This window comes from Ruditapes philippinarum, unplaced genomic scaffold, assembly GCF_026571515.1.
Source record: "Ruditapes philippinarum isolate M1 unplaced genomic scaffold, ASM2657151v2 ctg519_1_1_1_1, whole genome shotgun sequence".
NCBI classification, from domain to species: domain Eukaryota; kingdom Metazoa; phylum Mollusca; class Bivalvia; order Venerida; family Veneridae; genus Ruditapes; species Ruditapes philippinarum.
In genome coordinates, this window is record NW_026860385.1 from 91,988 (window position 1) to 118,691 (window position 26,704).

Sequence of the window (26,704 nt, forward strand, 5' to 3'; positions counted from 1 at the left end):
TCATGTTTGTGTCATGCAAAACCCAATAAAACTTCACATTTTCTACATCAGAACTATATTATTCCTCACAAGATATTGTTAACGTCTTCAGTGTCTTCAATAAAAAGTGGATGGCAATAACAGTGGTACTAATCAAAATCTTGATTTAAAAAAGTACAATTCCAAAATATTATACACAATTTCTCAATGTATCAGTAAAATTAAAATAATTTTGAGCAGAAGTACAAGATGATAAACATTCATTAAATAAAATTTTTTGGGTATATTTATTAAAAAATGTCAAGATAAAAAATTTTCACATCACTTCAATGTTAGATGCAAATGCTCAATATTTCTGTAACAAGTTGGACATTTGAATATCTCTAGCAAACATTTCATGTATATTCATAAATGTTTATACATTTAACATGTTTAAGCTGGACCTTTTGTTTCTTTAACTTATGAACCCCAAGTTCAACAAATTGAAGTATTTGTACAAGATAAACATAAATGGAATCAACATTTGAAGATAAAGTTTTGTGTGCATTATTTGATAAGAATATGTTTGAAAGAAACATTAATCTGACAGAAAGCTGTTACCATACTCTAAATACACACTTGAATCTTACAGAAAATTAAGCAACAAAGTAAAATTCATTCTAAATTTGAAGAGACAACACTTTAAAACTGATTGATTACTTTTATTACTGTCAGATATAAGCACAAGAGTTCTGTATAACAATAAATGTCTGCTTCTAATATACAGACTGAAATTCACTAAATGTGAGTCGCAACAGTTTTATAACAGAGTTAAACCAACTTAAATGTACAGAATGTTTATCCTAATCTTCTTAATAGGCAAGTCAGGGGTTGAACTTTGGCACTACCTTTTTCTATAGTATTGAAATACATGCATGTTACCATGTTTAAATACTGGTGTATAATTGTATTAACCAATTTTTAGAAACAAATTTACAATAAATATTTATAACAACTTTAATAGCAAATTTTAATAGGCATATTTTGTAAATTTTTGTTGCAGCAGTGTTGAAATTCCATACAGTCTATCATCTGATGTACACTCTTTACAACATATGATATTTTCTGCTGATTGATGAAGTGGGAAAATCTCATTATAAGGTTGTAGGGCACATTAGTATACTAGAGAACAATACAAACTTTAGTATGATTTCTGTGCTTTGAAATAATACTAAGAAAATTTAAACACAATTTAAACAACTAATGAGAAAGATCTCAAAATCATTCAAAAAATAATGTCACAAAAGAAGCTAAAATAAGATCAATTTTTTTTACTTTTTGTGGCACTAGCACTTAAGCCATGAAAAACTGATAATTTGTGGATTTCCTATTCCTTGAATAAAGTAATAAGCTTTACACAATGACAATACCTTTCTTTGCAAAAAAATATGTATAAAAATCAGGCAGCAAAGCAGTTTAAACAAAACATTATCAATAATATAAATATTAAATGTCAAATCTCAGTACAATACTATAACATGTGTATTATAAGACATGTTCCCAATATTGTTTACAATACCTTCAACTTTAATACAATGTTCACTTTCTTATCTAGAGTTTAAAATAAATCATTTTATCAACAATCGAACAAACACGTTATAAAACTGGGCCATAGTAAGCATGTGCATGTGCATGAAACTGATTAGCAACAATGCTGTAAGGTGTTATATAAGAGAAAATTTAATTTTCAGTCTGAAACTTAAGTCAAACAAGGTAAAAAACATTTCTGCATAAAATGCTGGGTTACTTAACAATTAATTAAGGTCCTTTACAACGACAAGGCAATGTAAGTTTAAATACAAGAGAAGCAGACTTGTCCCATATCACGTAGTATATTCTGGTTATGATTTTTTAAAATTAATTTATATCATGTGCTCAACAATCATCATTTATAGTCTTATTTTTGTAAATTCATTTATACAATTCAGTCTATGCTGATATTGTAAAATCATCTGATCACCAACACTTTCACGGACACTAAATAACTAGAAAATCCTAGTTAATATTTTCTTTCAGGTACTACATGCTTAATTTCTATCTTAAAACCACTAGTACACCAGTAGAATGCTTTCTGAATTGTATTTACATATGTATATGCAAATTCTACCTACAAATCTACTACTGTATGTCCTCCTAACTGATGATCAACTGGAGAGACATCATACAAGACTACCAATGAATTTTCTTTGACACTGTTGATATCTAATCACAATGGTACAACCAGTTATCATGCAGGACTCTCTCTCCTACTCTCTCTCTCTCCCTGTCTCGTTCTCTCTCTCTGTTAATGGAGAACAGTTCAAAGTCTTGAACCTTTAGATGGAAGAAATTTCACACTTAGTTTTTTCTTGTAAGGGAAATTTCAGGTACTTTTGCAACACATACAAAGATACATACAATAAATGTATTTAAAAAACATATAAAATAGTTTTAGTCTAGTGCCTTCATTGAACAGGTTAACTACATTGACAGTCAGTATACAGACAGGTTAATTAATCCTTATAATAATAATTAATAATAACAAGATATGTTTGTAAAACATGTATGCCCCCTATCGGCAGCCAATTTGTCATGTGATCAGGTTATTATGCATGACTTCTAAGTTCTGACCCAGTGAAAAAGCAGTTAATAAGGGTTATCTAGTATCTACTGGTAATGACTAGTCACAAGGTAATAATTATTGTGACCCCATAGGTTGTGTGCAGCAATTAAAGTTATTAAAAATCTTACCAAATAATATATACATAAATTTTATGAATCACATAGGCCTCATTAATGACAGCCAAGTTGTTATATTACATAAGACCTTCAAATGTGTATACCAAAAGCACATAAAAATATCAACCAAGGCAACTTTAGTTGTTGAGTTATTGGTCAGAAACGGTCATTAAGTCCAAGGTCACTATGACATTGACCCCTTGACCCAAAAATCAATAGGGGTCATCTACTGGTCATGACCAATCATCATACCAAGTTTGAAGTTCCTAGGCCTAAGGGTTCTTTAGTTATTGATCGGAAACCGTTTTTACCTACAAGGTCAATGTGACCTTGACCTTTGACCACTTGACCCCAAAATCAATAGGGGTCATCTGATGGTCATGACCAATCACCATATCAAGACTTTGAAGTTCCTAGGCATAAGCGTTCTTTAGTTATTGATCGGAAACTGTTTTCACCTACAAGGTCAATGTGACCTTGACCTTTGACCCCTTGACCCCAAAATCAATAGGGGTCATTTACTGGTCATGACCAATCACCATACCAAGTTTGAAGTTTCTAGGCCTAAGGGTTCTTTAGTTATCACTCGGAAACCATTTGGTCTACGGACCGACAAGTGCAAAGCAATATACCCCCTCTTCTTCGAAGTGGGGGCATAATTATATGTTTACAACTGCAATTGGAATTTTTCTTTGAAAAGGGGACAACAATGCTTTTTGGCTAACTTAAGGGAATGAATATAGGTATTAATAGTAATAAAAGGATTATCAACAGAAATGTTGTGAAATACCTTAGTAAATTTTAGAAGAACTAAAAAATCTCTCTGATTTTTCCAGTAAAAATTTATCAAAATTGCAAGTCCAAAACATAAACATGTAAATGGTATCCCTAATAAACACATAGCAAAACATAAAATACAAAAATGTCCTATAATTTGCTTTAAAGCTTAAGTTATCAAAGGTTTAACAATATGTTTGTCCATTTGCAATTACAAATGTACAAACACCTAAAATAAACATCTCGAACCGTTTATTAATGGATTTCAAATAAAATTATAAGTCTATGATGTCTGTAACATAAGGTGTTTACAGACTCAGGTACCAGTCTTTTTTTAACAAACTATATTTGTGCACACTGCCAGTGTATTAGTGAAAAATCATCAAAAAAATTGTTTTCTTCTTTTTGGGAAATCCAATTCAAATGCTTGCAACCATATAATTGCTGTATATGTGGTACATCCAAATAAAAGTGAATCAATAGGAATTTAACAAGATTTTAAACATTACTTTCAGATATGGAAATTGACAATCTGACTAAAGTTCAGATCAACTTATTTCTTACATGTAGATCTGATTACCACCATATATGTTTTACCTGCAAAGCCTATAAACGGGGAAGTCAGATAAAAAAGATGTGTTCATTTTTATTTTTCAATTTTTCCTTTTAAAGGTGTCATTTAAAGTATTTCATGCACCTTTCTGTTAATCTGGTTCCCTTTCCTGTTATGGTTCCAATCTTTTTAGAGGTAGGGTACCAGTCTATACAATCATTTCCAATGAGAACACCTCAGGTATTATTCTTAAACCTAATAGTTGCAATGGTACTGTTATCAGAATACCCCACCGTTTATCACTGAGTTACATAAAAAATGGTGACACCCAACTAGAAATGATACTGATGATTTCACTGAAAGGTATAGAATTTTATACATTGTTTCATTGTCTTTTTATTTTATTTCCTTTTATAGCTGCGCAAGCCAAAGCCCTTTGACTTCCCTGTTACTAAGTAAATCATATATATTCTAAAGATATTTTGAGGGAACTGAAAGATGATTTCTGATTTTGACCGTTTAAATTGACTCAAACCGAACTTCCAGAAAACCTAAAAAAAGCTAAATCCGACAGACCGTCTGAGTTTTTCAGGGGCAAGGGAGGACAAATTCCTCAGTTGTTGCTAGCAAGATTACTCTTTCTTGAAAATAGTGTTAGGTAAAATACCGTAAAAATTATTTACATTGGCTGATATTGTGAAATAAACAGATGGCTGATAGGTGTACAATTGGCATATACAGTACACAGTTATTTAAACATGGAGTGCTTGAAATATTATGATGGCGCAGTGTATGGAAAAAAGAAAATTAACACCGTCAGAAAGAAGTGAAAATAAAATAAAAAGAGTATAAAAAACCAGGCCAGATAGAACTTTTAACATACAAGAGCTGTCGGTAGGACAGCACGCTCGACTATTCTAAGTGCTTGATAGTAAAAGAGCCTTGATAATGTTAAATTTTTTAAGTTCACAAAAGGGCTAATTTTTTTTTATAAATTCATGTTATAGGCCTTAGAGAGAGTCTAATTATACATAACTGGCTTGACTATTCGGAAGGTAATGTCACAAGGGTGTTTTATTGAGTATTATAATACTAATTACCTATGAATATATAAATTTGACAGAAAAGGTACAAATTTTACAATTTTGCAATCTGATGTACCTTACTATAAATAAGTATTGTAAGTTTCAATTGAATATCTCAAGCAATAATTGAGATATTTGACTTTACAAAAAACTTTAACCAAAATTTCTAAGTTAAAAAGGGGCATAATTCTGTCAATATTGTAGGCAGAGTTATCCAACTTGTCAATCTGATGTACCTTGTTACTATAAATAAGTATTGTAAGTTTCAATTGAATATCTCAAGCAATAATTGAGATATTTGACTTTACAAAAAACTTTAACCAAAATTTCTAAGTTAAAAAGGGGCATAATTCTGTCAATATTGTAGGCAGAGTTATCCAACTTGTCAATCTGATGAACCTTGTTACTATAAATAAGTATTGTAAGTTTCAATTGAATATCTCAAGTAATTATTGAGATATTTGACTTTGCAAAAAACTTTAACCAACGCCGACGTGGACGCTGACGCCGACGCCGGGGCGACTACAATAGCTCTCATATTCTTCGAATAGTCGAGCTAAAAATGGAAGAAAGGGCGATAATGGCTGATGTTATGACAATGTAAAGAACAAAATGCCCTGTTCCGCCTAAGTTTCTATGACAGTGCCAGTAAAAATGTTGAAAAACACGAAAAAAATAATAAATAATTAACACATTTATTACTGGATGTACAAATTTGCGTATTACAACTGTCAATGATCATGAAATATATCAAGTATTCATGAAAAAGAATACATATCTGTCTGTGCAAGACAGAAAACGATCAAGAAAATTCTGTCAACTGATGGGAAGACATTACGAAAATTAAAGTCCGAGCACTGAAAGATTAAAATGCAGATCCAAATCAGGATGACGAATGTTTAGACTTTCAGGATGTACTGTTAAACTTAAATAAGGGATTGAGTTTAATTTGAAGGTTATTAAAATTAAGAGAAAATGTTGTTTACTACATTGCTTGTTTTCAAATTGCTGTACATGTGTCGAGCTGACAGATTTTTTTGTTGGTCCGACAAAATTCAGGGATTTGTCAGACCGAATGTCAGACTCTTTTTTCAAACTTTCGGCAAGACTGTCAAACTAGCAATAGTGTTTCCAATAAACTCTCTGTACATAAAAATGACAGTTAAGATTAGGTGGAATGGTTTGACAGTAGGTAAAAACAGTTTGTTACATGGGTCAAACCATTCACAATTAATTAGGCTAGCCAAGAAGTACCACTAAGCAACCTTACTTTGATAGCGAGCTCGACAAGCTGGCCCAAAGGGCCTGCTCGCAAAGCGAGCCTTACGGTAACGCGAGTACCTGCTAAGTGATGGTTTTGAAAACTTTCGTCTGAAGTACCGAATTGGACACATCGCAACCTTTCGAATTTAAGGATAACGATAAAAACTGAGGAATTCTGACTGAAAACGGATGTGTAGACTGGTCACCCGCGCACGTCTATGGGAACCATAATTGGACAGGGAATCAGAATAACGGAAGCTGTGTATAAAATATCGAATGACAGTTTTAAAACGGAAAATGTAAAATGAAAATTGAAGGCGCCATTTTGTTTGAAAAATCTGATAAATAAAAACAATTTTTTGTCGAATTTTGTTGTGAAAACTATCTAGAATGAAAGAAAATGGTCTAACTAAGAAAATGAATCCGAACACCAATATCTTTTATTCAGTCGTTAACGCTGTACAGATGTTTAAAGTATTGTTAACGTGACGTCACAATGTAGCTCCAAACAGCACGTGCAAAACAAACAAATCAAGTACGCTATTTTAATGTCGCAAACGTTTTAAGTTTTACATCTATTTCACTTTTAATAATCTTTATTTCGCTTGAAAAATTATAGAGTGAAATAAAATAAACAAAGTTTTATCAACGTTTTCAAAACTCGGTATTCATTTAACGACAGGGGCGGAGCCATATTTAACACAGTACGTGTAACGTCACACGCACTCGTCACTGCATTTGAAATAAGGAAGTGGCTAGCCGTACGGGCCCGTACGGCTAGCCAAAAGTTCTAGCCGTACGTGAGTCACGTACGACTAGCCAGTACACACTGTATTGGCTAGCCGTACGGCACTTTTCAAAATTATATGGTAGTCGAAAATGCTTATGTTATTTTATGACTTTAAGCGAGGATTTGTACAAGACCCAGCAATTGTCTTCGTATGTTTACTTTTTAGAGATTAATGGCTACAGTAAAGAAAGTATACGAATACAGTATATATTTTTGTCATCTCAAGACGTCGAGAAAAATTGAATTTGGTTGCAGTTAAATAACATCAATTGAAATAGTTTACAAAACGTTGATATTTTTTTTTGTTTCATTTAGTTTAATTTTCAAATAAAAAAAAAAAACGCCGAAAATAATTGTTGTTGGGCTCTGATAATTGCGTCAATTACCGACGGTATAGAAGTTTGTCCATCATTATGGAAAGTTTGCCTTAATTAAGGCTTATTAATTGATTGTGCTTTTATGTTCGATATTTAAAATTATCTATACTGTATTTGAAAATTATTAAATTATTTTTGCTTTTCACCGTTTTTTTTTCAGTATTCTTTTTATTTATTTACTTATTTATTTATTTAATTATTTATTCCCCTCCGATCATTATTTATTCGATCCATGTGCTTAATTAACAAAAATGATTTAACAATTCATCTTTCATACAAATAAAACAACAAATCATAAGCATGAAAATCAAGGACGTTATAACTTATAACATACAACTTTGACACTTTTATCAAAATAGATTATACAACGCCTGTTCGTATTCATTTTTTTACAAAATGGCGGAGCATCTTTATTAAAGTGAACACACTAGAACAAATCGGAGACACAAAATAACATATGCATTTTCGACTTCCATATATTTTTGAAAATTGCCATACGGCTAGCCAATACAGTGAGTCCTGGCTAGTCGTACGTGGCTCACATACGGCTAGAACTTTTGGCTAGCCGTACGGGCCCGTATGGCTAGCCACTTCCTTGAAATAAAAATGAGCGATTATTTCATACTATTTCACGTTAAAAGTACATCGAGCTCGCTTTGAGGCTTTGCCTTTTTCATATTAGACAACAAAACTACCACTACAGTATTGACAATAAATTTTCTGTGCATAAAATTATAATGACAGTTCCTTTAAGGTCACATTAAGAGTCAAATACCTTACCTAATGGCTATATTGGAATATATTTTATAACCGTGACAGAAAAACAAGTCCTCTACTTTACACTTCAAGTCAATATATTCCCTTTCTTCAATATTATTCGAATTTTCTGACACACATTCTTTTTTTTTCCACCAAAACAGCTTTACAAAAAAGCTACCAGTGTGTAAAGATGTTGTTTACAAACTACTCTGTTGACCGATATAATTTTATCAAACTATCCAATCCAAGAGTTATTACATTTTGTAATTTTTTACTTTTACTAACCAGAAAATAAGATACCTTATTGCAAAGAACCAAATTTATTTTAAGTATTTTCCTCTACATTAATTTTTTTATAAAGATTTTCCGACAAAGTAAGTAAACTTTCTATGCAATTTGATCTCCTACGACGCCATCGGGAATTTCCTTGCCAACATACCCACAACGCACTACGATTTAAACCTTTTTTACCTTCAAACGAAGAGCAACAAGGAAAAAACCTGTCGATACGGTATTGTATCCGTACACACTGAGAAAACTGCGGATTCGTTGATTTGCATTATTTATTGTAAACAGTCACATTTGAAAATAAAAATTCGAAGTACATATGTTTTCAAAAATGTTAAAATAGATAAATAAATATCATGGACACCGTTTAATCTGTTGAAAACTGGAAAGTAGTAATATCATAAGGAACCCTCAATGTGCCATTCCATAATTATCGCCCAGTTAAGGCACATGAAAAAAGAAAACTTATGGCGCAATGGAAGTGCATGCAGTCAGCTCTGATTTTAATCTCAAGAATGTGTTAGCGCTGACTACATTCTAAGGAATAATCCACGGGTAGACGGGACGTGGGGAAAAATATAAATGTCCTTTGATAATTGTACAAAATAATAGACTTAAATTGTGATAATGCTTTGATTGCCTGTTGTATGGCTGTACGTGTTGATTAATATCTAATGATAAACATTATTGGCTATTGTGTAAAACAGAACTTATCGTTTAGTTGTGCTCCTTTCTCTAGGGATTGGGCACTTTTTAAAAAATTACATAATGATGGTCAAAGACCCTGAATATTTTGAATTATCGTGAGCTGCAATCCTGCGTTTATTAACATGGTTCAATTTTATCAATATCTTTCATGTGATGAGGGTTCCACGCAATAGCTGAACATCTTAAAAAAGGTGTAACTAAAGATTTCTGCATTGCAGATAATTTTCTTGCTTTGAGGCATCGAATATTTTTGTTATGCATATGGTCATTGGGTTGTTTCTTTTATGATCATGTATGTGTTTTATTAATTTCGTCTAATTTAACTATGACAATTGTTAAAATTTCACTTGGCAGTAATGTATTTTATTTACGCTATCTCGTCATATAGAAACATATTGGGACTAAGAGTAGGATTTGGCGCGCCTGAATCCGTCTTAAACTCCGCAGGTGTGTAATTACTACTGACCGTACCAAGGAGTACTCCTCTATATTCCTACACATATTTCACATGTATACCTCTTGTGTATTGTTGCATGTTTGGTGTGTTCATATCCTGTATTGTTAAATTGTAGTTAGCGGTAAGTATTTCCTCTAAATTCCCCTATCATGTCCCATTGTGTGCTCTCCCCACTACCGTTTCCTTACACCTCAATCTTGTCCTGGTAGTTCTTATCAATTCACTTATTGTATTCCCTTCTATGTCGCTCTTATGTCCTCTTTCCTTTTTGGTTCGGTGCCTTCTGGGTGCGCTGCTGGTGTGACTGCATGGGATGTATCAGGGCAGCGTTCTGTTAACATCGCCTTGCATTGTTGATCTTCGTTCATTGTTATCTTTTTTTATTGAAAATATGATAAACATGATCAACAAGGAAAGGCGGCGTTCAATGAACGCAGCCCCAAATAAATAGAGAAAAACGGAATCCCTAAAGAATGCACAAAAAGAAAAAAATGAAAATGTTGCAGGCTTCGTTTGATTGAGTCTGTTCATGGACGGTACTGGAAAGTGCAAGTTACCGCCCCGCCCCTTAGCACCGGCTTAATGTCCATGTAAACATGAAAATGGTGAATTATTGAATTTAGAAATATCTGTAGATGTGTTCATACGGCGTTTATCATGGAACCTTCAAAACTCTGCAACACTGAATAATATCTGCAGTTTATGTAGGAAAATATTTAATGGTATAATTATTATGAAAATATTAAAGGACTGGTTAAATTGACAGCGGTGAAATGTATTGTATTGAATTTTGTCCTAGCACTTAATTATGCAATATTCAGTATAGCTACATGCACGTTGTTGGAAAGACTATTACATGTGTTCCACCAAGGTCTTGATACAGCGGTCCAGAAAAACAACATACATTGAAGCCTGAGTGCTTTGTCCTGTTTGATGTTCTGCTGGGCTTCTTTGTTTGGGGTTGCATTCGTTGAATGCCGCCCTTCCTTGTTGATCTTGTTATTCATATTTTGAAATAATTTCTCTGAATTAATCTGTGAGAGTTGATGATAATGTTAAAAATCAGGAAACACCTTACCAAATAAAGTAACTGATTGAAATGATATGAAATAATCAAAAGTTGATATACCATGTATGCTTTTAAATCCTGTAATTAACATATCGCTGAAGATTTACGTATGAACATATTTAAATTTGTTTTATAATGATGATTACCGTTATCCATCATGCTACATGCAGTATTAATTCAATTAACAGAAAAGTGAACAAGATATTGTCATGTACAGCCTTGAGATGATATACAGTACTAGACGCCCACAACAATTGAAATTTAAGAAACACGAGTCCTGCATGCTATACGATTTTGGCCTATATAATACCTTACTTTATGAAAAAAAAACATACACTCACTTTTAAAGTTTTCCCGGAGTGCACCTCCGGTAAACTAAAGTCGGCTCCAAATATTCCACCAAAAATAAAAATGTCAAAATGTTGATTTAGGGTCTCTGTCCCTTATATAATCATAAGTTTTAATTTTATTTATTTTAAAGGTGTCATCAAAAATTCGTTAAAATAGGTATGTTTATCATTTCTGGATAAAGTTTAGAATATAAAATCATTTGAAAAAAAAAGGCTTCACAACCTATGATTCCCTTTCCGCCCATTGTTTTCTCGTTTAGGGCACACGCATTCTATTTACTTGGGGACCATATGCCGCTTTTCATGGAATTGCATTAACGTGTCGAATTGAAGGTTCCGTGATAGCCGCAATTAATATGATTATATCTGCGGATGTTTCAAAATTCCAAATTTTAGTTGATGTTAACCCATTACGTCATATACACGCATTTTAACGCCTTTTTCACCCCCCCCTTTTTGTTGACTCAAATGATGAAAAAATACTGATTTAGGCCCCAAACACTTGTTTTTGTTTGAGAAATGTTGTTAAAAAAAGTGACCTCTTTTTCGGCGCGGCCCCCAAACAAAAGATACATCAGGGGGTTGCCAGAAGGGGGATGTGCCCCCTTCTGTTTGGGGGGGGGGGTTGAAGGGGGGGCGGAGTCCCCCTCATCGCCAAGAAAATTTTGGACTTGTGAGAGGCTGTAAATGACCCCAGATTGATTATAAGGTAACGTGTAACCAACGCTGAAAAGCATTTGACTCTATCTCAATCCATTGAGAAGTTGCAGCACTTTGAAATAAATTTTGATGGAAAAAATCAACGCAAAATAGTGATTTTTGGCAATTTTGAGATGTCCCCTCGTTGCCATGGTTACAGAAAATTTAAGCCTGAGCATGTTGTTGCAAGGGCAATGGTCCAGTCAACATTTGTGCCAAGTTTGATTAGTGTTGAAGCAGTTTTTATAGTATTATAGCAATTTGAACTTGTAACGGCCAGACTTTTCAATGAAAAACAGCCATTTTTCACAAAATGCTCATGAAGTAATGGGTTAATGAAAAAAATAAAAAATCTACAAAACAACAATTTTTCTTCAAATTTATATGACAGGCCATGTTTAAAACATGAAAAAAACGCGATTTAGGGTAATTTCAAGTATTTTCATCATTTTCTGTTAACCAATTACGTCATATACACGCCTTTTAACGCCTTTTCACCCCCCCCCCTTTTTGTTGACTCAAATGATGAAAAAAATGCCTGATTTAGCCCCAAACACTTGTTTTGTTTGAGAAATGTTTGTTAAAAAAGTGACCTCTTTTTCGGCGCGGCCCCCAACCAAAAGATACATCAGGGGGTTGCCAGAAGGGGGATGTGCCCCCTTCTGTTTGGGGGGTTTGAAGGGGGGCGGAGTCCCCCTCATCGCCAAGAAAATTTTGGACTTGTGAGAGGCTGTAAATGACCCCAGATTGATCATAAGGTAACGTGTAACCAACGCTGAAAAGCATTTGACTCTATCTCAATCCATTGAGAAGTTGCAGCACTTTGAAATCAATATTGATGGAAAAAAAATCAACGCAAAATAGTGATTTTTGGCAATTTTGAGATGTCCCCTCGTTGCCATGGTAACAGAAGATTTAAGCCTGAGCATGTTGTTGCAAGGGCAATGGTCCAGTCAACATTTGTGCCAAGTTTGATTAGTGTTGAAGCAGTTTTTATAGTATTATAGCAATTTGAACTTGTAACGGGAGACTTTTCAATGAAAACAGCCATTTTTCACAAAATGCTCATGAAGTAATGGGTTAAATGTTTACGGTAACTTTCAATTCCATTACCGTCTATGAACAGGCTCAATTTAACAGAGTTTGCAACATTTTCAATTTTGTCGGTTTGTGCGTTCTTCGGGGAGTCTTTATTTCTTTCTATTTTACTATTTTTCTGAAGTTAAAAGTCGTATTAGGCACAAAGTACCAATTTTACAGGATAATTGTGTGTGTAACTTGTGTTGTATTTTAATTTAAGTGTATACACCTATGTATCTACTGCATTTAGTTTACAATAGATGTTCTCTCGAGATACCTGTATGAAAAAATAGGTTTGTTTATTTCATTACGAATGCGCGAAATCATTACTAATCGGTCAGATCCTTAATGTTTTGAACAAAACAGAAACAATTTTTTTTATTCTGTTTACAAACAATATTCATGTATGTTAAATGACAAATACATTGTGTGTAACAAGCTTTTCGAGAATCAATCATAAGGTTATGGAAAAAAGAGAGCACAGATCAACAGGCAAAGGTCATATTATACATATTAAAACTATTATTTTACCCTTTAGAAATTTTATAAAACATATCATTACATATATAGCTTATGCATGTAGTACATTTTTTAAGTGAGGCTTTAATTCTGTCGAATTTCTGTCTGTCATTACGATTCGTCCGCATTTTCCAAAGCAGTATTATCTTCAAAATATTTTACTTATTCTTTGCACGGATAAAGTTTCGGCTAAATTTTCTTTTCTTATACGATACTATCTCCAGTAATACTGACACTGACTTTCGAAGCCTTTTCATCTACATATTAACCAGGTTTTCGACGTCATTCCTTCTTCCAAATGCTGTTTCAGGTGGAAGGTTAAGATCGTTAAGATCAGATTGACTCGCTATGCTTTAAATGATTATTTGATAAGGACATCTTGAAATATGAACTTAATAACTTGATTTTTAAATTGAAACTATCAATCATAGAAAGACAGAGTCTTATTTGTTTAGTTGAAAAATATATTTAAAGTATTTCTCCATTTAGATTAACAAAATCATTCTCTCCATCTGGCTTCTTTTTTGCAAGCTTCCTTTTTTGTTTGAGTTTTTCAGAGTTCTCTTTGTACTTTCTCCATATCTGCAGACCTTCTTCTACTGGAGGTATGAAAACAACTAGGACCGTTCCAAAAAACACCCAGTATTGAAATGTTCTTATCCATGTTTTGAATTGTCCGAGCGACAATTTCTCATATGAAAGAGCAATTGCTGGTACAACAACAGCAAATAAGGCGAGACTTATTCCCGCCCCAATACATGCAACAAGTTTGGCTTTACGAAAGATTCGATCCATTGTTTCAGCTGTTATAACGGGACCTGCGTCAATATCTCGCAGTTCTTCTTCATATACAAGTCGAAATGGGTTAAGGGGGTTATCAATATTCATCGTTTTTGCCCATTCTCTTTGTTCATCTTCTTTACTTTTTATTGTATGTGTACATAATGATACAGTGAAACATATAATTCCGCTGATAAAAAATCCACTGACCATTGCCACCAGCAGACTGTAATCCTGTGCTGTGTTCGTGAAGAAATCGGACAAACCACCTTCATATGTTGAACCCATTATTAACATCCCAGCAATAGAACAAATTAAACCAACTACACCACCTGAAACAAATTTATAAGTTATAAGATCATTACACAAGTATAATACATAAAATAGAATAAATACAGATACAGACAAAAAGATGCAGAAAAGAAATCTACTTACCAGCAACAACGCCATTAGAAGTTGCTTTCGACCATGTTATAGTCAGAAACAAAGGCCAAAGAAATGGACTTGTTATAACAGGTATGCCGAGAGTTGCCCAATTAACATTAATGCTAGTCTCAGAGATAAGAAGGCCATAGGGAACGATCATAACAACTACCCACACCATACACCAAGTCTGAAAAAACAACAACAACATTACAATGATATAATTATATCATCTTTTATTTGATACAAAGTTACATTGTATTTAATTACATTTCAACGACATTAATATTTTAGAGGTGCAATACCTTATATTGCCAAAGACCATCTTCATAATGTCTGTAAGCCCCATGCACTTTGCATTTATAATGTACACCAAACTTGCCACCATCTTCCTCCCGAGCTTGAATATCGTCTTCACATGCAGCACAGCCTATAGAAGATGGACACACACATACTTTCGTGTCATCATCAGTCGTATGATCCACCAGTTTCTCAAAGCCACACAAAATGCACGATGTTGGTGTTAAATTAGCACTTAAAAGAAAGAAAGAAGAAAACAATAGAACGGGAGTAAAAAATGCTTTATATACTGTGTAGCTGGTCGTTTTTAGATAAGTAAATCAAGTTTACTAATAACGTTATTACAATGCGTTACATTATATTTTAAAGCTATATTAGTTTTTAAAAGAATTAAATCCAAGAAGTCGTTCTGAGATGAGTAATTGTAGATTATACCGGAATGGATTAATGTATGTTTTATAGATATCATAAACAATAATGGATGACACAGCCATAACTTCTCCGGAACCTGTGGACATCAATGCCATCATTAACATGGTGAGTAATAAATATCCACCGGTGTCTCCCAGCAAAAAGTGCATCACAAACGGATTGATATAACCTAAAATGATTTAAAAATAAAGGATCAAGACTAGTTTGTGACTTCAGGTGATATACATTAATTACTACAAATGTTAAAGGCCAATGTGATGATGAAGAAGAACAATTTGATAAGAAATTTAGACAGCATTCACCGTTCTAGTACGAAATAATTGAATGTCAGGTATGCAGCTGTCCAAGTATTAAAGCATTGTTATAACAAGAGGTGCCAAAATGAAACATTTTACCCGGACCACAACCTTTAAAGTAAGAATAAGTAACAATTAATTGAGTAAATGATTGAGTATTGGCATGTGCCAATGAATTAGGAAACACATTACACACTTGTCTTTTAGAATAAGTGGATTGACTTTATCATGACACTATGAAAAGGGGAATTATACACGCACAAAAATAAATAACTGAATTGCTTTACTATGAGTAATATTTTTTACACCTTTTTTCAGGGTTATTTTAACTTTCCAAACCAATCATGTAAATATCAATATTATTCTGCTCATATTTTTGTGTATTATACTATACCATCAATGACGATTTGTAGCTTCATTATAATGAAAAAATAAAACGAATGCAGAGTTAGACCAATTTATGGTTATTTTATAAAAGGTTCACACGTCTTACCGTTATCTATTTCCGCATCACTAAGTAAATGAGTTCCATTCTCATAACTCATCGCAAAATAGGTCATGGTTGTCGTAAACGACATTGCCGTCGGTACAACGAACCACATGTAAGCAGCAAAGAAGAATCCAATTACACCTTGTGAAGGTTTGGCTGCAATCCTACTCTGCCAGTTTGCTTGATCACAAAAACTGATAGAAGTTGCCATAAAGATAATTACAACACCATATATAAGACCACTTTTGCTTCTGAACGTCAGATAGGAGTTCTGAAAGTTGCCATCTGGTCCTTTAAGACATGTAACGGCATTATACATTGACTCGATCGTTGAAACTTTCTCTATTGTCGTTGAAGGATAGAAACTTGTATAAATGATAAATACGGAAATTGCAACGAAGGTAAGAGCCGTGTTGAAGTACGATATGTAGAATGTTGTTCCCAAGCCACCAATCATACAATATGACCCAAATAAAACAGCAAGAATTAGAAATATGAATTCGTTATTGGAATCCTTGCTAAGAACTTTGATAGCAGTTTTTCCCGCCAACATTACACTCGTGCTGACAATGATGTTGGTGATTAGAGCCAAAATACAGAAGATTATGTGTGCTACTTTTCCAAATCTTGCATATGCGATCTGTAACATAAATTTTAAGTTTTGAAGTTGTTCTAACATTTCAAGGAGAAAAATACATCATAATATAATCGCTAATTGTTTTCACTGCAAAGTTTGATTACTTATTGTATCATATGTTATAAGAGTAACTAGCTACCTGGGGAAAGGTTTTAGCTCCCGGGGCACGAGTTTTTAAATAAAGTGATAGAGCTGGAAATAGCAAAATGTCCATTACGACTGCAACAGCTGTCCATAGGCTTCCACCCATTCCAGACTGAAAAAACGTTATGATAAAAAGATGTACATTTTAAGAAGCAATACTTACAAAATATATATTTAAAAATAAAAGTACTTCATTAGATATAGAACCTTTAAATTTATGAAATGCATCATATCTTTTCACAAAATATTACCACGGACTTTAATTGCAATTTACGATTGTGTGATATTACCTTGCTTGTTATAGTTGACATTTGCAGGAAGTCTGCAGGCCAAAGAAGTTGTGACGTCACTGTCACTGCAGTAAGACTGAGGCTTACACGTCCTCCTGCATCAAAAACTGTATCCAGACTATGTTCATCATGGAATACATATTTTCGTAACGACTTATAAACTCCAGCTATAAAAAGGGAAAATCCACCGAATCCAAGAAGCAAAAGTAACGCTATTTCACTTTTTTCGATCGACGGCGAGATACTGTAAATAAAAAACAAAACAAACTAACATCTTAATGAAACATTTCATCATATCTTAATGTGAATACATATTTTCTAAAACAGTGAATGAAATAAATTATAAATCATTTATTTTGTTTATGACTTTTATTAACACTTCCTGGTGGATGCATTATCTGGTAATATGACTTCATGTCGCATTGCCAAATATAAAACTGTTTGCTAAAATTGAATTGACAAAACGATATCTGATAGATTTTTCCCCTTTATAACAACATAAAAAATATACTACTGTGAGACACAGCAAGTACAGTTCGGAAGTACACTCACTGTTGGTATACATCTATACATCAGGTGTGCTTATCTTTGAATCAGCTAGGCGTGGTACTTTCGGAGCCGCAAATGTGCGTTTTTTGTACATTGTATGTTTCTATTCTACTTATTTTAAAACTGTTTGATCTTATTCTGGGAGAAAGTATTAATGTTATTAGAATAGCATAAACTTTTACTTGCTGGATCCTTCATGATTTGCGAGGGTTACCATGCAGCTTGGTTCACTAGTAGATAAGTCATTGGTATCCGGAGTAGTTTCCGCTGACACAAAAATAAAACAGCTGAGAAATGCGATTGTGTATAGAACTAGCTGAAATAAATAAAAGTACCATTAAACTAATGAAAATAATAAAAAAAATAAAAAACATCAAATAATTGCATGTACATGTATTACATGTTTTTGTCATTCATTACTTAAAGTTTTTTTTTAATTTAGTTACCTTCATTACGGCATGTATGTATGAACTGAATAAAGTAAACTACAAAAAGGCGCCTGAGTAAGTTAAACATTAAACATCGTTTACTTGTACTTTAAACAATCTCATTCATTATTCTCCATCATGATTTTCATCTTAAGTGAACACTACATATTAATTCAGACACAGTTGTAGAGTCGTCACATTGTCGTGCATTTGCACAGGCAACCTGTAGTTACCTCTCCACTAGGGTGAATCACCTGATGGTTTTGGCGTCTATTTTGTGCTAAGATCGATGTTTTTGATTTTCAGCAGAATCATACATATGACATAAACATTGGTATTATAGTCGTTTTTCCTTGACTAAAGACCTTTAAATGTTTCTCTTATTTTATCTCTTTTAATGAACACTGTACATGAAGGTTCATTGTACATTGATTGCGTACAGTTTCCAGCTTTGTTGGCAAGTGCTCTATGGGTATCGCATATAGATAAATTCTAACAGCTTATAGTTCTGAATGTCTCTTCTATAACATTTCTGGTGATATGTCTACCATTCGTACTTACCGGAGGTGGCATTGGATATTTCAAACATGAACAACACATCGCATTAATATTGCTTTAAAATTAAAAATCTTTTTATTTTCCATTCGGCTGTTACTTAAAAATACCTATTTGCAATTGCGCTATTCGCTACCTTTTCGATACGATACATTTTAATGATTAAGAGGAGTAAAATGGAATGAATATTAATTTAACCACTTTGGTTCTCAGATTTTATTGTAAGTAAACCTTTGAGGTTTCAATTTAGTAAACTTGTAACACAGTTTAATTCTGCAATGGGTTTTGAGGTAATGCAACTTACTTCACATAGTCTAGTAAACATGTAAACAAATACATTTTTTCCTTGAATTTATTTGGATATACATAACATAGGCTATCATTTATTAAACAAAATTCGGAAAACAATAAATTATATCAATTAATAATTACCATGTATTCTAAAAGGTAAAGGTAAAGGTCTTGTTTATTATAGTGTCATTCCTACTGAAAGGGCCAGCCATTTCTGACTTATGAGACACCTTTTGCTGCATACCATGTACCTCCCAACTCCTACCGCTTTTATATAAATTCATTGATAACACGTATATCTAGAAATTAATTAGTAAACCCGATGCTGACATTAAATATGTTATACAGTTCGTACATAGATTGGTAACCGCTGGTTCTTTTTTAGCCCTTTTGCAATTGACGTCATTAACGTGACTTCTGATTTAGAATGGCAACACGAGATAATACTAATGACAATTAAACTTTCGTGAAGGACACAGAGTGAAAACTATAGTGATTGTAATGACCACATTAATGCATAGGCAGCATTAAAACAAATGTAAAATATACATCAAACACAATCTAGGCTATCTATATACTATAGTAAGATTACATACACGTAGAACAAGCGAACGCTTTATCCATATAATGATCAAATTTGTAAGACAAATACTTAGACCAAAATGAAAGAGGTGAAGTATAACCATAGAGATATAATTTATATTACTTCTTATACTGTGCCCGTCTTGGTTCACGGTACTTTGCAACAAAGAAGGAAAACAAACAATGAACTTACTGTACAAAAATTGTCATAAGCTGTAACATTTAAAAAATTTCTGCAGAATGACACAATGAAACAATAACATATTCAATCAAAATAAGATTTAATGGTCAAGACATAGATCATAGGTCGGCCATTTTGAAAACAAAAAGACATCATTTAAATGACAATAATTGGGATAACATAGTTTTTCCATGTTTCAGTTAAAATTACTAAATTAATATTGCTCAGTTTTAAATATTAAGCTATCTTTACATTGTTACTTAAAATTGATTTCTTTTCAACAATATTGATCATTTAGAAAATGATGATTGTTTCTGACGTATGCGCATGTTTGAATGGACTATGGCGGCTTTTTGCAGAAATGGGCAAAATGTTGTTCTGAAAAAGCTTCAGAATTAAAATATTTTACACACAAATTTGTTGCTTAGGTGTATGACTAAATATTATATATGTCAATTCTGACCAAGACCAACCTTAACACTATTCATATCGAACTATGCCATTACAGTGAAATAAGTAATGACGCAAAATTAGTGATGTTGAGTATATACCAAGATTATTAAACATATTAACGATGAATAAGTCATTTCTTTATTTACAATTTAACATGCACGCCAATCAAAGATGAATTTGATCATAGTATGCTTGAAAGCAACACTACAATAAAGTTGCTAAAATATATAAAATCACAATATAAAGATACATTCTATAATACACGAAGCTGTATGGGATGTCTGCTTGTATATATGTAACACACAAGATAATGAAGTATGTTTACGCCATACGTTACTTGTTAATGTCTTACTCTTCGAATAGAATGGCTTTAGGAATAACTTCCTTGATATCGTAAGTTTGGAGAAATTTGTTAAAATCCTCCCCTTGAACCCACCAATGAAACCAGTGGTGAACTGTGAAGGTATAAAGTTTTTCTTTCCTAACTGCTTTACGACTTTCGAACTCTTTACATGATCGTAGAGTGTGTATATCAGTTTCCTTCGTTAAACCACATGCTTTAAGTTCACCAGCACCATTTATCCAAGAGGGATCTATCTTGTCCCCAAAGTATTGACCGTTCGGAATATATATGGCATCATCATTCTCTTCGTCTCTATGTCCTTTGAAGAAATATGGTGCATTGGATTGCGTGCCGTTTACTATAAAAACAGATACATCACTCCAGGTTATGTTATTGTATTTTAAATACATACCAGTGAGGAACGCAGGTCCTGTTGTAGTCACAGGATGGCCTCTGGGACGAGCAATCTGCAATTGCAAAAGAAGTCTTTCAAAGAAAGGGTGTTTAGGACGACATAGTAACACTGAAGTGGTCAATACAAATTCTTGTCGATATAGGAGACCGGCATGCTCGAACGGTTCAGTTGGTATAATACATGCATACTTGGTTGTTGTAATATTAAGTGATCGTACATTAGATACATCTAAGTCAGCATACACACCGCCATATTCATATAGCACAGCTAACCGCAGCAGATCAGATTTCTTCACATCATTCTCCCCGAAACTGTCATATATATCCACTAGATAGGGATGATATTTCCTGAGAAAGTTGTGCCCAGATTTATAAGTCCAAAATCTGTATTCCCATGTAGGGTTGTACTTCACAAATGACCTCATTGCGAGTAAGAAATTGTCAGGAATGGACGCGGTGTTGCAGATCTGATGAATGATATGAGGGATCCTGATTGTTCCGTTTACAACGTGCGGAAATTCTGCTGGCTCGCTGGGTTGATAAATAGGATACTTGAAGTTATGCAGCACTTCTAATCTTGGTTCAGCAAGTTTTTTATGTTCTAATTCTATTAGGTCGCGCACATTTTCTTCTTCGTTCATTTCTTCCTTCTTTAATTCTTTGGTTTTTGCTGAAAGGAAAACGGAAATTATAAAGAATAGTTTAGACTTATATAATTTTCTTCGTAAATAATGTTTTGCAATGAAGAAAAGAGATTACCATAATGCATCTTTAAGTCTTCTATCTTGAATATCTGAAGTCCACAGTACAAGAACATGCATGTCACTAGACACAGTAGGAAAAATGTTTTCATCGTTTGAGCGTTAGAGTTATACCACATCATTTTCTTCAAGCAAATGTGTTTTCTTATATTCTTTATATCTTTCAAATCAATACATTTAAATAACTCTCATTATAAAAACAAACATGAAAACCGCAAAAAACTGTTCACAACTAATTATCACAACTGTTTCCTTGTATTAAGTTTGTTTTTAAAGGTTAAATCTTTTAATATTCAATATAGTTCATGTCATATTTATATCTTAAAACAAGCCAACGGTTATTTTTCCATAAAAAAAATTTAAGTACAATAACAATTATAATGTGTAAATATTTATCAAGCAATAATTCAATTATTTGCCCCTTTTACACAGTAGAATAACTAGAATTGCAATATAACTCACGCGTTATATAATACCTAAAGAACTTTGATGCATGGTTAAAATCGTGAAATAACGAAATCAATGGCTATCTTTTCTAGTAATTTAAGGTCACCAATCGTTCAAGAGATGACTGTAATTTCACGCGTATTGCAGTTTTTGTTTACCATGCCCCCCCCCAACCATTGATCATTTAAACCGATTCAAATATAGATCAGTTTGAAATATTTTTTTCCTGAAATACGTTAATTGTAAGAACGATCTTAATTTCTAAAATCAAATTCTAGCACATTTATGATGAAAAAGTAAACATATTAATAAGGAACGAAAATAAAACAAGCCTGCGTGCTAGTAATTCCAAAAAACAAAAACAAAACAAAACTAATGACGACTAGAAGATAACCGGGGGTAAGCCTTTTATCGGCTGACCTTTATCTTTAAACTCTTTTTGAATATTGTGCAATGAAAAGTTAAGGACAAAAAAATTAAACAATAATGTAAGAGGTATTCATTTCCAGCACTTCTGAACTTCGAAATTTTCATTGTAAATAAGTCCAGAAGGGAGTTATTATTATTATTATTATTATTATTATTATTATTATTATAGTTTCCTAGTGAGTACTTTTCTGTAGCATAACAATGTGTATTATAACCTCTAAAGGCATTTTATAATGTTAATTCCCATTTGTTCCAACACTGTCATTTAAAAAAAGACAAATATTGGGATGGTGCTCCATGTATATCAGCTAAATACTTTTGTTATTTATATATTACAAATTCACAGAAAATAAATCAGATTATTGAAAAGACGAAGAAGTTGATATCCAGAGATATTGAAAATATGCTAGATTCCAAATACTTCACACTGACTTATGTTTGATCATCTTAAATCCTGTTCAACAAGAATAAAAGATAGACTTCAAAATTAATTAAAACAATGAAATATGTTTATCTTGGCCGAAGTTGGAGACAATTCTTGTTTCCGTCATTTTGATGGATAATATGTTTGTGTCTATGTTTTATCTTTTCACCTTTTTCATTCGTTTAAGTTTTGTTTGGAACTTAAGAAAGAAATAATCTTGTTCAAGACCATGCGTCAAAAAGATATAGCCTTTGGAATAATTTGTTTGATATGGATCCGCGGCATTTTCTTCGCAAAAGAATCAGTGTAAGTCCAGAGGTGAAACCAGTAATGAATCGTAAATGTAAAATGTTTCTCTTTTCTTATTGTTTTACGACTTTCAAATTCTGTGCAGGCACGTTTTTCTAGAAATGAAAGTGCATCCAGTGACTTATCAACACATTCTTTTATTTCACCATCTTCGTTTCGCAGCATGGGATCGACGTTGTCCATGAAATATTGCGAATTAGGTATATATATTCCGTCCTGACTGTCCTCATCTCGTGTCCCTTTGTAGAAATACGGTGAATTTGACGTAGTGTCAGCAACAGATTTAAGTAAATCCGATTTTGTAATGTTGTTGTATTTCAGGTACATGTGTGTGATAAATTCAGGACCAGTTGTACTGACAGGATCGCCATTAGGATCGGCATGCTGCAGGGATAAAAGTATTTGTTTGATAAAAGGATGCTTTGGTCTACATAACAGAACAGCCGTGGCTATTATGACTTCTTCCCCATATAAAATACCAGAATGTTCAAAAGGTTCTGGTGGTAAAATACATGCGTATTTAGTTGTTGTGATATTCAGTGACCGTAAATTCTCCACATCTAAATCAGCATAAACACCACCAAATTCATAGATTATCGCCATTCGTAGCAAATCAGACCTTTTCACGTCATTTTCCCCAATCTTATCATAGAAATCTAGGAGATAAGCATGATGCTTTATCAAGAAATTTCTTCCAGAACTATATGTCCAAAATCTATACTCCCATGTCGGATTGTATAGAATAAATGAACGCATGGGTTTTTGAAAGACTTTAGGAACGTTTTCATTGCTAAATATCTGATGGATGATATGAGGTATTCGGCATGAAGTGTTTACGATAGTTGGAAACTCTGCTGCAACGTTTGACTGGAAGAGTGGATACTTTGTTTGGTCAGCAGGGAAATACTTAACATTATCCTCACTGTAGTCATCTTGTTCTTCGGACCCGTTATTATGAAAGTACATATCATCTGCAAAAGAAACCATGCACCGATTGATTTAAAGTCTGATATGTAATGTAAAATTAATAGATAATTATTTTTCTCTTCAGAATGTAGTGGAATAGTAAAATGAATACGTTACAGATATACACTTATAATCAATTTTGTTGAAAGATAGTTACTCGTTGCTCACTGTCATTTAAAATATAAATCAAAGATTTGTCATATAAATGTAAAGTAAAGTTATATATTTTACTCACCAAATGGAATATGACGAACATTTGTTAATGTAAAACTTCGTAAAACTATGATGAAACACACGCAAATGATCAGGGTCAAAAATTGTTTCCATGAATAATTTGAGATGTCCATTACAAATACCTGCAATGTTAAACTATAATAATATGTAATGCGTCAAATTATGTACAGTCAATACTCACAACTATGATATCTGATCGGCGTAATTATGTTTTTGTGTTTTTGTTTACACTATAATCATTTCCTTGTGATTTAATGCATACTTCAGTGTATTAATCATAACGCGTCTATAATAACCAGTCCTATAAATGAAAAATGAAAATGCGGTTTTAGTTGAGACAATTTTTATAATATAGTTAATAATAGTATTACAATAAATGTCCAGTTTTTATTGATAGACGCTACCTCTTTAATTTATCTCCAACCATATATCTGCAAATATTACGTTTTATCTATATATAAAATGGTTTATGATAAAATCACTTTGTTTTGAAATATTTATGTGTAAAATGTTTCTGATAAAACCATTTTATTTTGTAATCTACATGTTATTTTCGTGTAAAATGTTTCTGATAAAACCATTTTATTTTGTAATCTACATGTTATGTTCGTGTAAAATGTTTCTGATACAACCATTTTATTTTGTAATCTACATGTTATTTTCGAGTAAAATGTTTCTGATAAAACCATTTTATTTTGTAATCTACATGTTATGTTCGTGAAAAATGTTTCTGATACAACCATTTTATTTTGTAATCTACATGTTATCTTTATGTAAAATGTTTCGTATATTACCTCTTTGTTTTGTAATATCTATATATGAAATGTTTCCGATATAACAATATTTTAACATCATAAACATAAAAAACAATTATGAGTATCCATGGCTTCAAGCCAAATCCTTTTATATTTAAAGACTCATATTCCGCGACGATTATGGATAAAATATTCAAATATTCGTTAAGAATGTTTGCTTTCAATATAGAAATTAAAGGTCGATCTGTAATAAGTTGTGTTGGCAGGTATATACAAGTATATATATGTATATATGCACACACGTGTTGTTCTTCTAAGGAGGTGTTCCATTTATTTTATCTGCTTATTTCTAAAACCTGTAAAATAGCGTGATGAAATCGTCAAGAGTTTAGTTTTTTTTATCTACATATATATACAGTCCGAATCATTATCATTCAAGAACATTGGACAATAACCTGTTGATTAGAAATCATTTAAAATGACCATTACAATTAAAGATATCTTTCGTTCCAAGAGTACATGCATCTGTATATAGTTTGACTTAAGGCATTGAAAATATTTAACATATAAAACATCTTTTGAAATTTAATTAAAGAGGAGGGTGATCTACAATTCTTCTATTATCAATATGCTCGAGTTGTGGACTGACTTCCTGAAACTATTTTATAAAATCAAGAAGAGGTGAACTCAGAACATTTAGTAAGTCATGATAGTGGTTTTTTATATCAAATTGTCGTTAGACTATAAGTGATTTAATATACTTTGCCGGAAGGAAGGAAAATATATTGATACTTCCTGTAGGCCAGGACATTTATGTTTTAAACGAAGGTATCATGACCATATATCGCAGCTGCCAATCTACAGGTGAAGAGATTATTATAAGAAAAGTTATAAAATAACATTACATGTAATTAAAGAGTAACATTTTATATTGTCTAGAGATGATAGAACTGTATTTACATATTTATGTATATGCATTTATAGTGCGTTTATTTTTTCTTTATTATTACATGTACATCAATTTCAATTTTTAAAGTCATCTTCAGAATGAAATAAACAAAGTTTTAACTACTTGTAGTTTTCTCGAAAACAATACACATGTATTACCTTTTGAATGCTTGATGTATTTAGAAATCACCTCGGGGTTTACAGTCAAGATTTAATCCTGAGCTTTTTATATGTCCTCATTATAAACGACTGTACCATTTTTGTGTGTGGATTAAATCGTTTTGTAAAAGAGAATAAAATGATAAAATAATAAATCTGATATCAGTTTCAAGT

General features: G+C 32.6%; 4 protein-coding genes across 13 annotated transcripts in view; all 4 read right to left on the reverse strand.

The window, feature by feature from the left end:
• Positions 1-8,800, reverse strand: part of LOC132759874 (cyclin-dependent kinase-like 5) — a 40,065-nt gene extending 31,265 nt beyond the window's left edge. For 5 of the 10 annotated variants that reach the window (XM_060751744.1, XM_060751743.1, XM_060751742.1 and 2 more), the window contains exon 1: positions 2,130-2,299. The gene's annotated coding sequence lies outside the window, so the exon portion shown is untranslated. Of the gene's footprint in view, positions 1-2,129; positions 2,305-8,361 lie in introns of those variants that run through there. The other 5 variants (XM_060751735.1, XM_060751736.1, XM_060751738.1 and 2 more) reach the window with 5 other exon arrangements.
• A 4,584-nt stretch (positions 8,801-13,384) lies between these two features.
• LOC132759879 (uncharacterized) lies at positions 13,385-18,163 on the reverse strand. The gene is made up of 8 exons (XM_060751749.1): positions 18,034-18,163; positions 17,303-17,546; positions 17,008-17,124; positions 16,235-16,871; positions 15,449-15,614; positions 15,019-15,247; positions 14,726-14,903; positions 13,385-14,622 (listed from the first exon to the last, which is right to left on the reverse strand). The coding sequence occupies exons 1-8, from the start codon at positions 18,066-18,068 to the stop codon at positions 13,979-13,981; spliced, it is 2,250 nt and encodes a 749-aa protein (XP_060607732.1). The 5' UTR covers positions 18,069-18,163; the 3' UTR covers positions 13,385-13,978.
• Positions 18,164-20,004: 1,841 nt separating this feature from the next.
• On the reverse strand, positions 20,005-24,966 carry LOC132759876 (uncharacterized). Its single transcript, XM_060751746.1, has 3 exons — positions 24,670-24,966; positions 21,858-24,439; positions 20,005-21,768 (listed from the first exon to the last, which is right to left on the reverse strand). Exons 2-3 carry the CDS (start codon positions 21,979-21,981, stop codon positions 20,690-20,692), a joined length of 1,203 nt encoding a protein of 400 aa, XP_060607729.1. The 5' UTR covers positions 21,982-24,439; positions 24,670-24,966; the 3' UTR covers positions 20,005-20,689.
• On the reverse strand, positions 23,394-24,455 carry LOC132759878 (uncharacterized). The gene has a single exon (XM_060751748.1). It carries the CDS (start codon positions 24,453-24,455, stop codon positions 23,394-23,396), a length of 1,062 nt encoding a protein of 353 aa, XP_060607731.1.
• Positions 24,967-26,704: the final 1,738 nt, after the last annotated feature.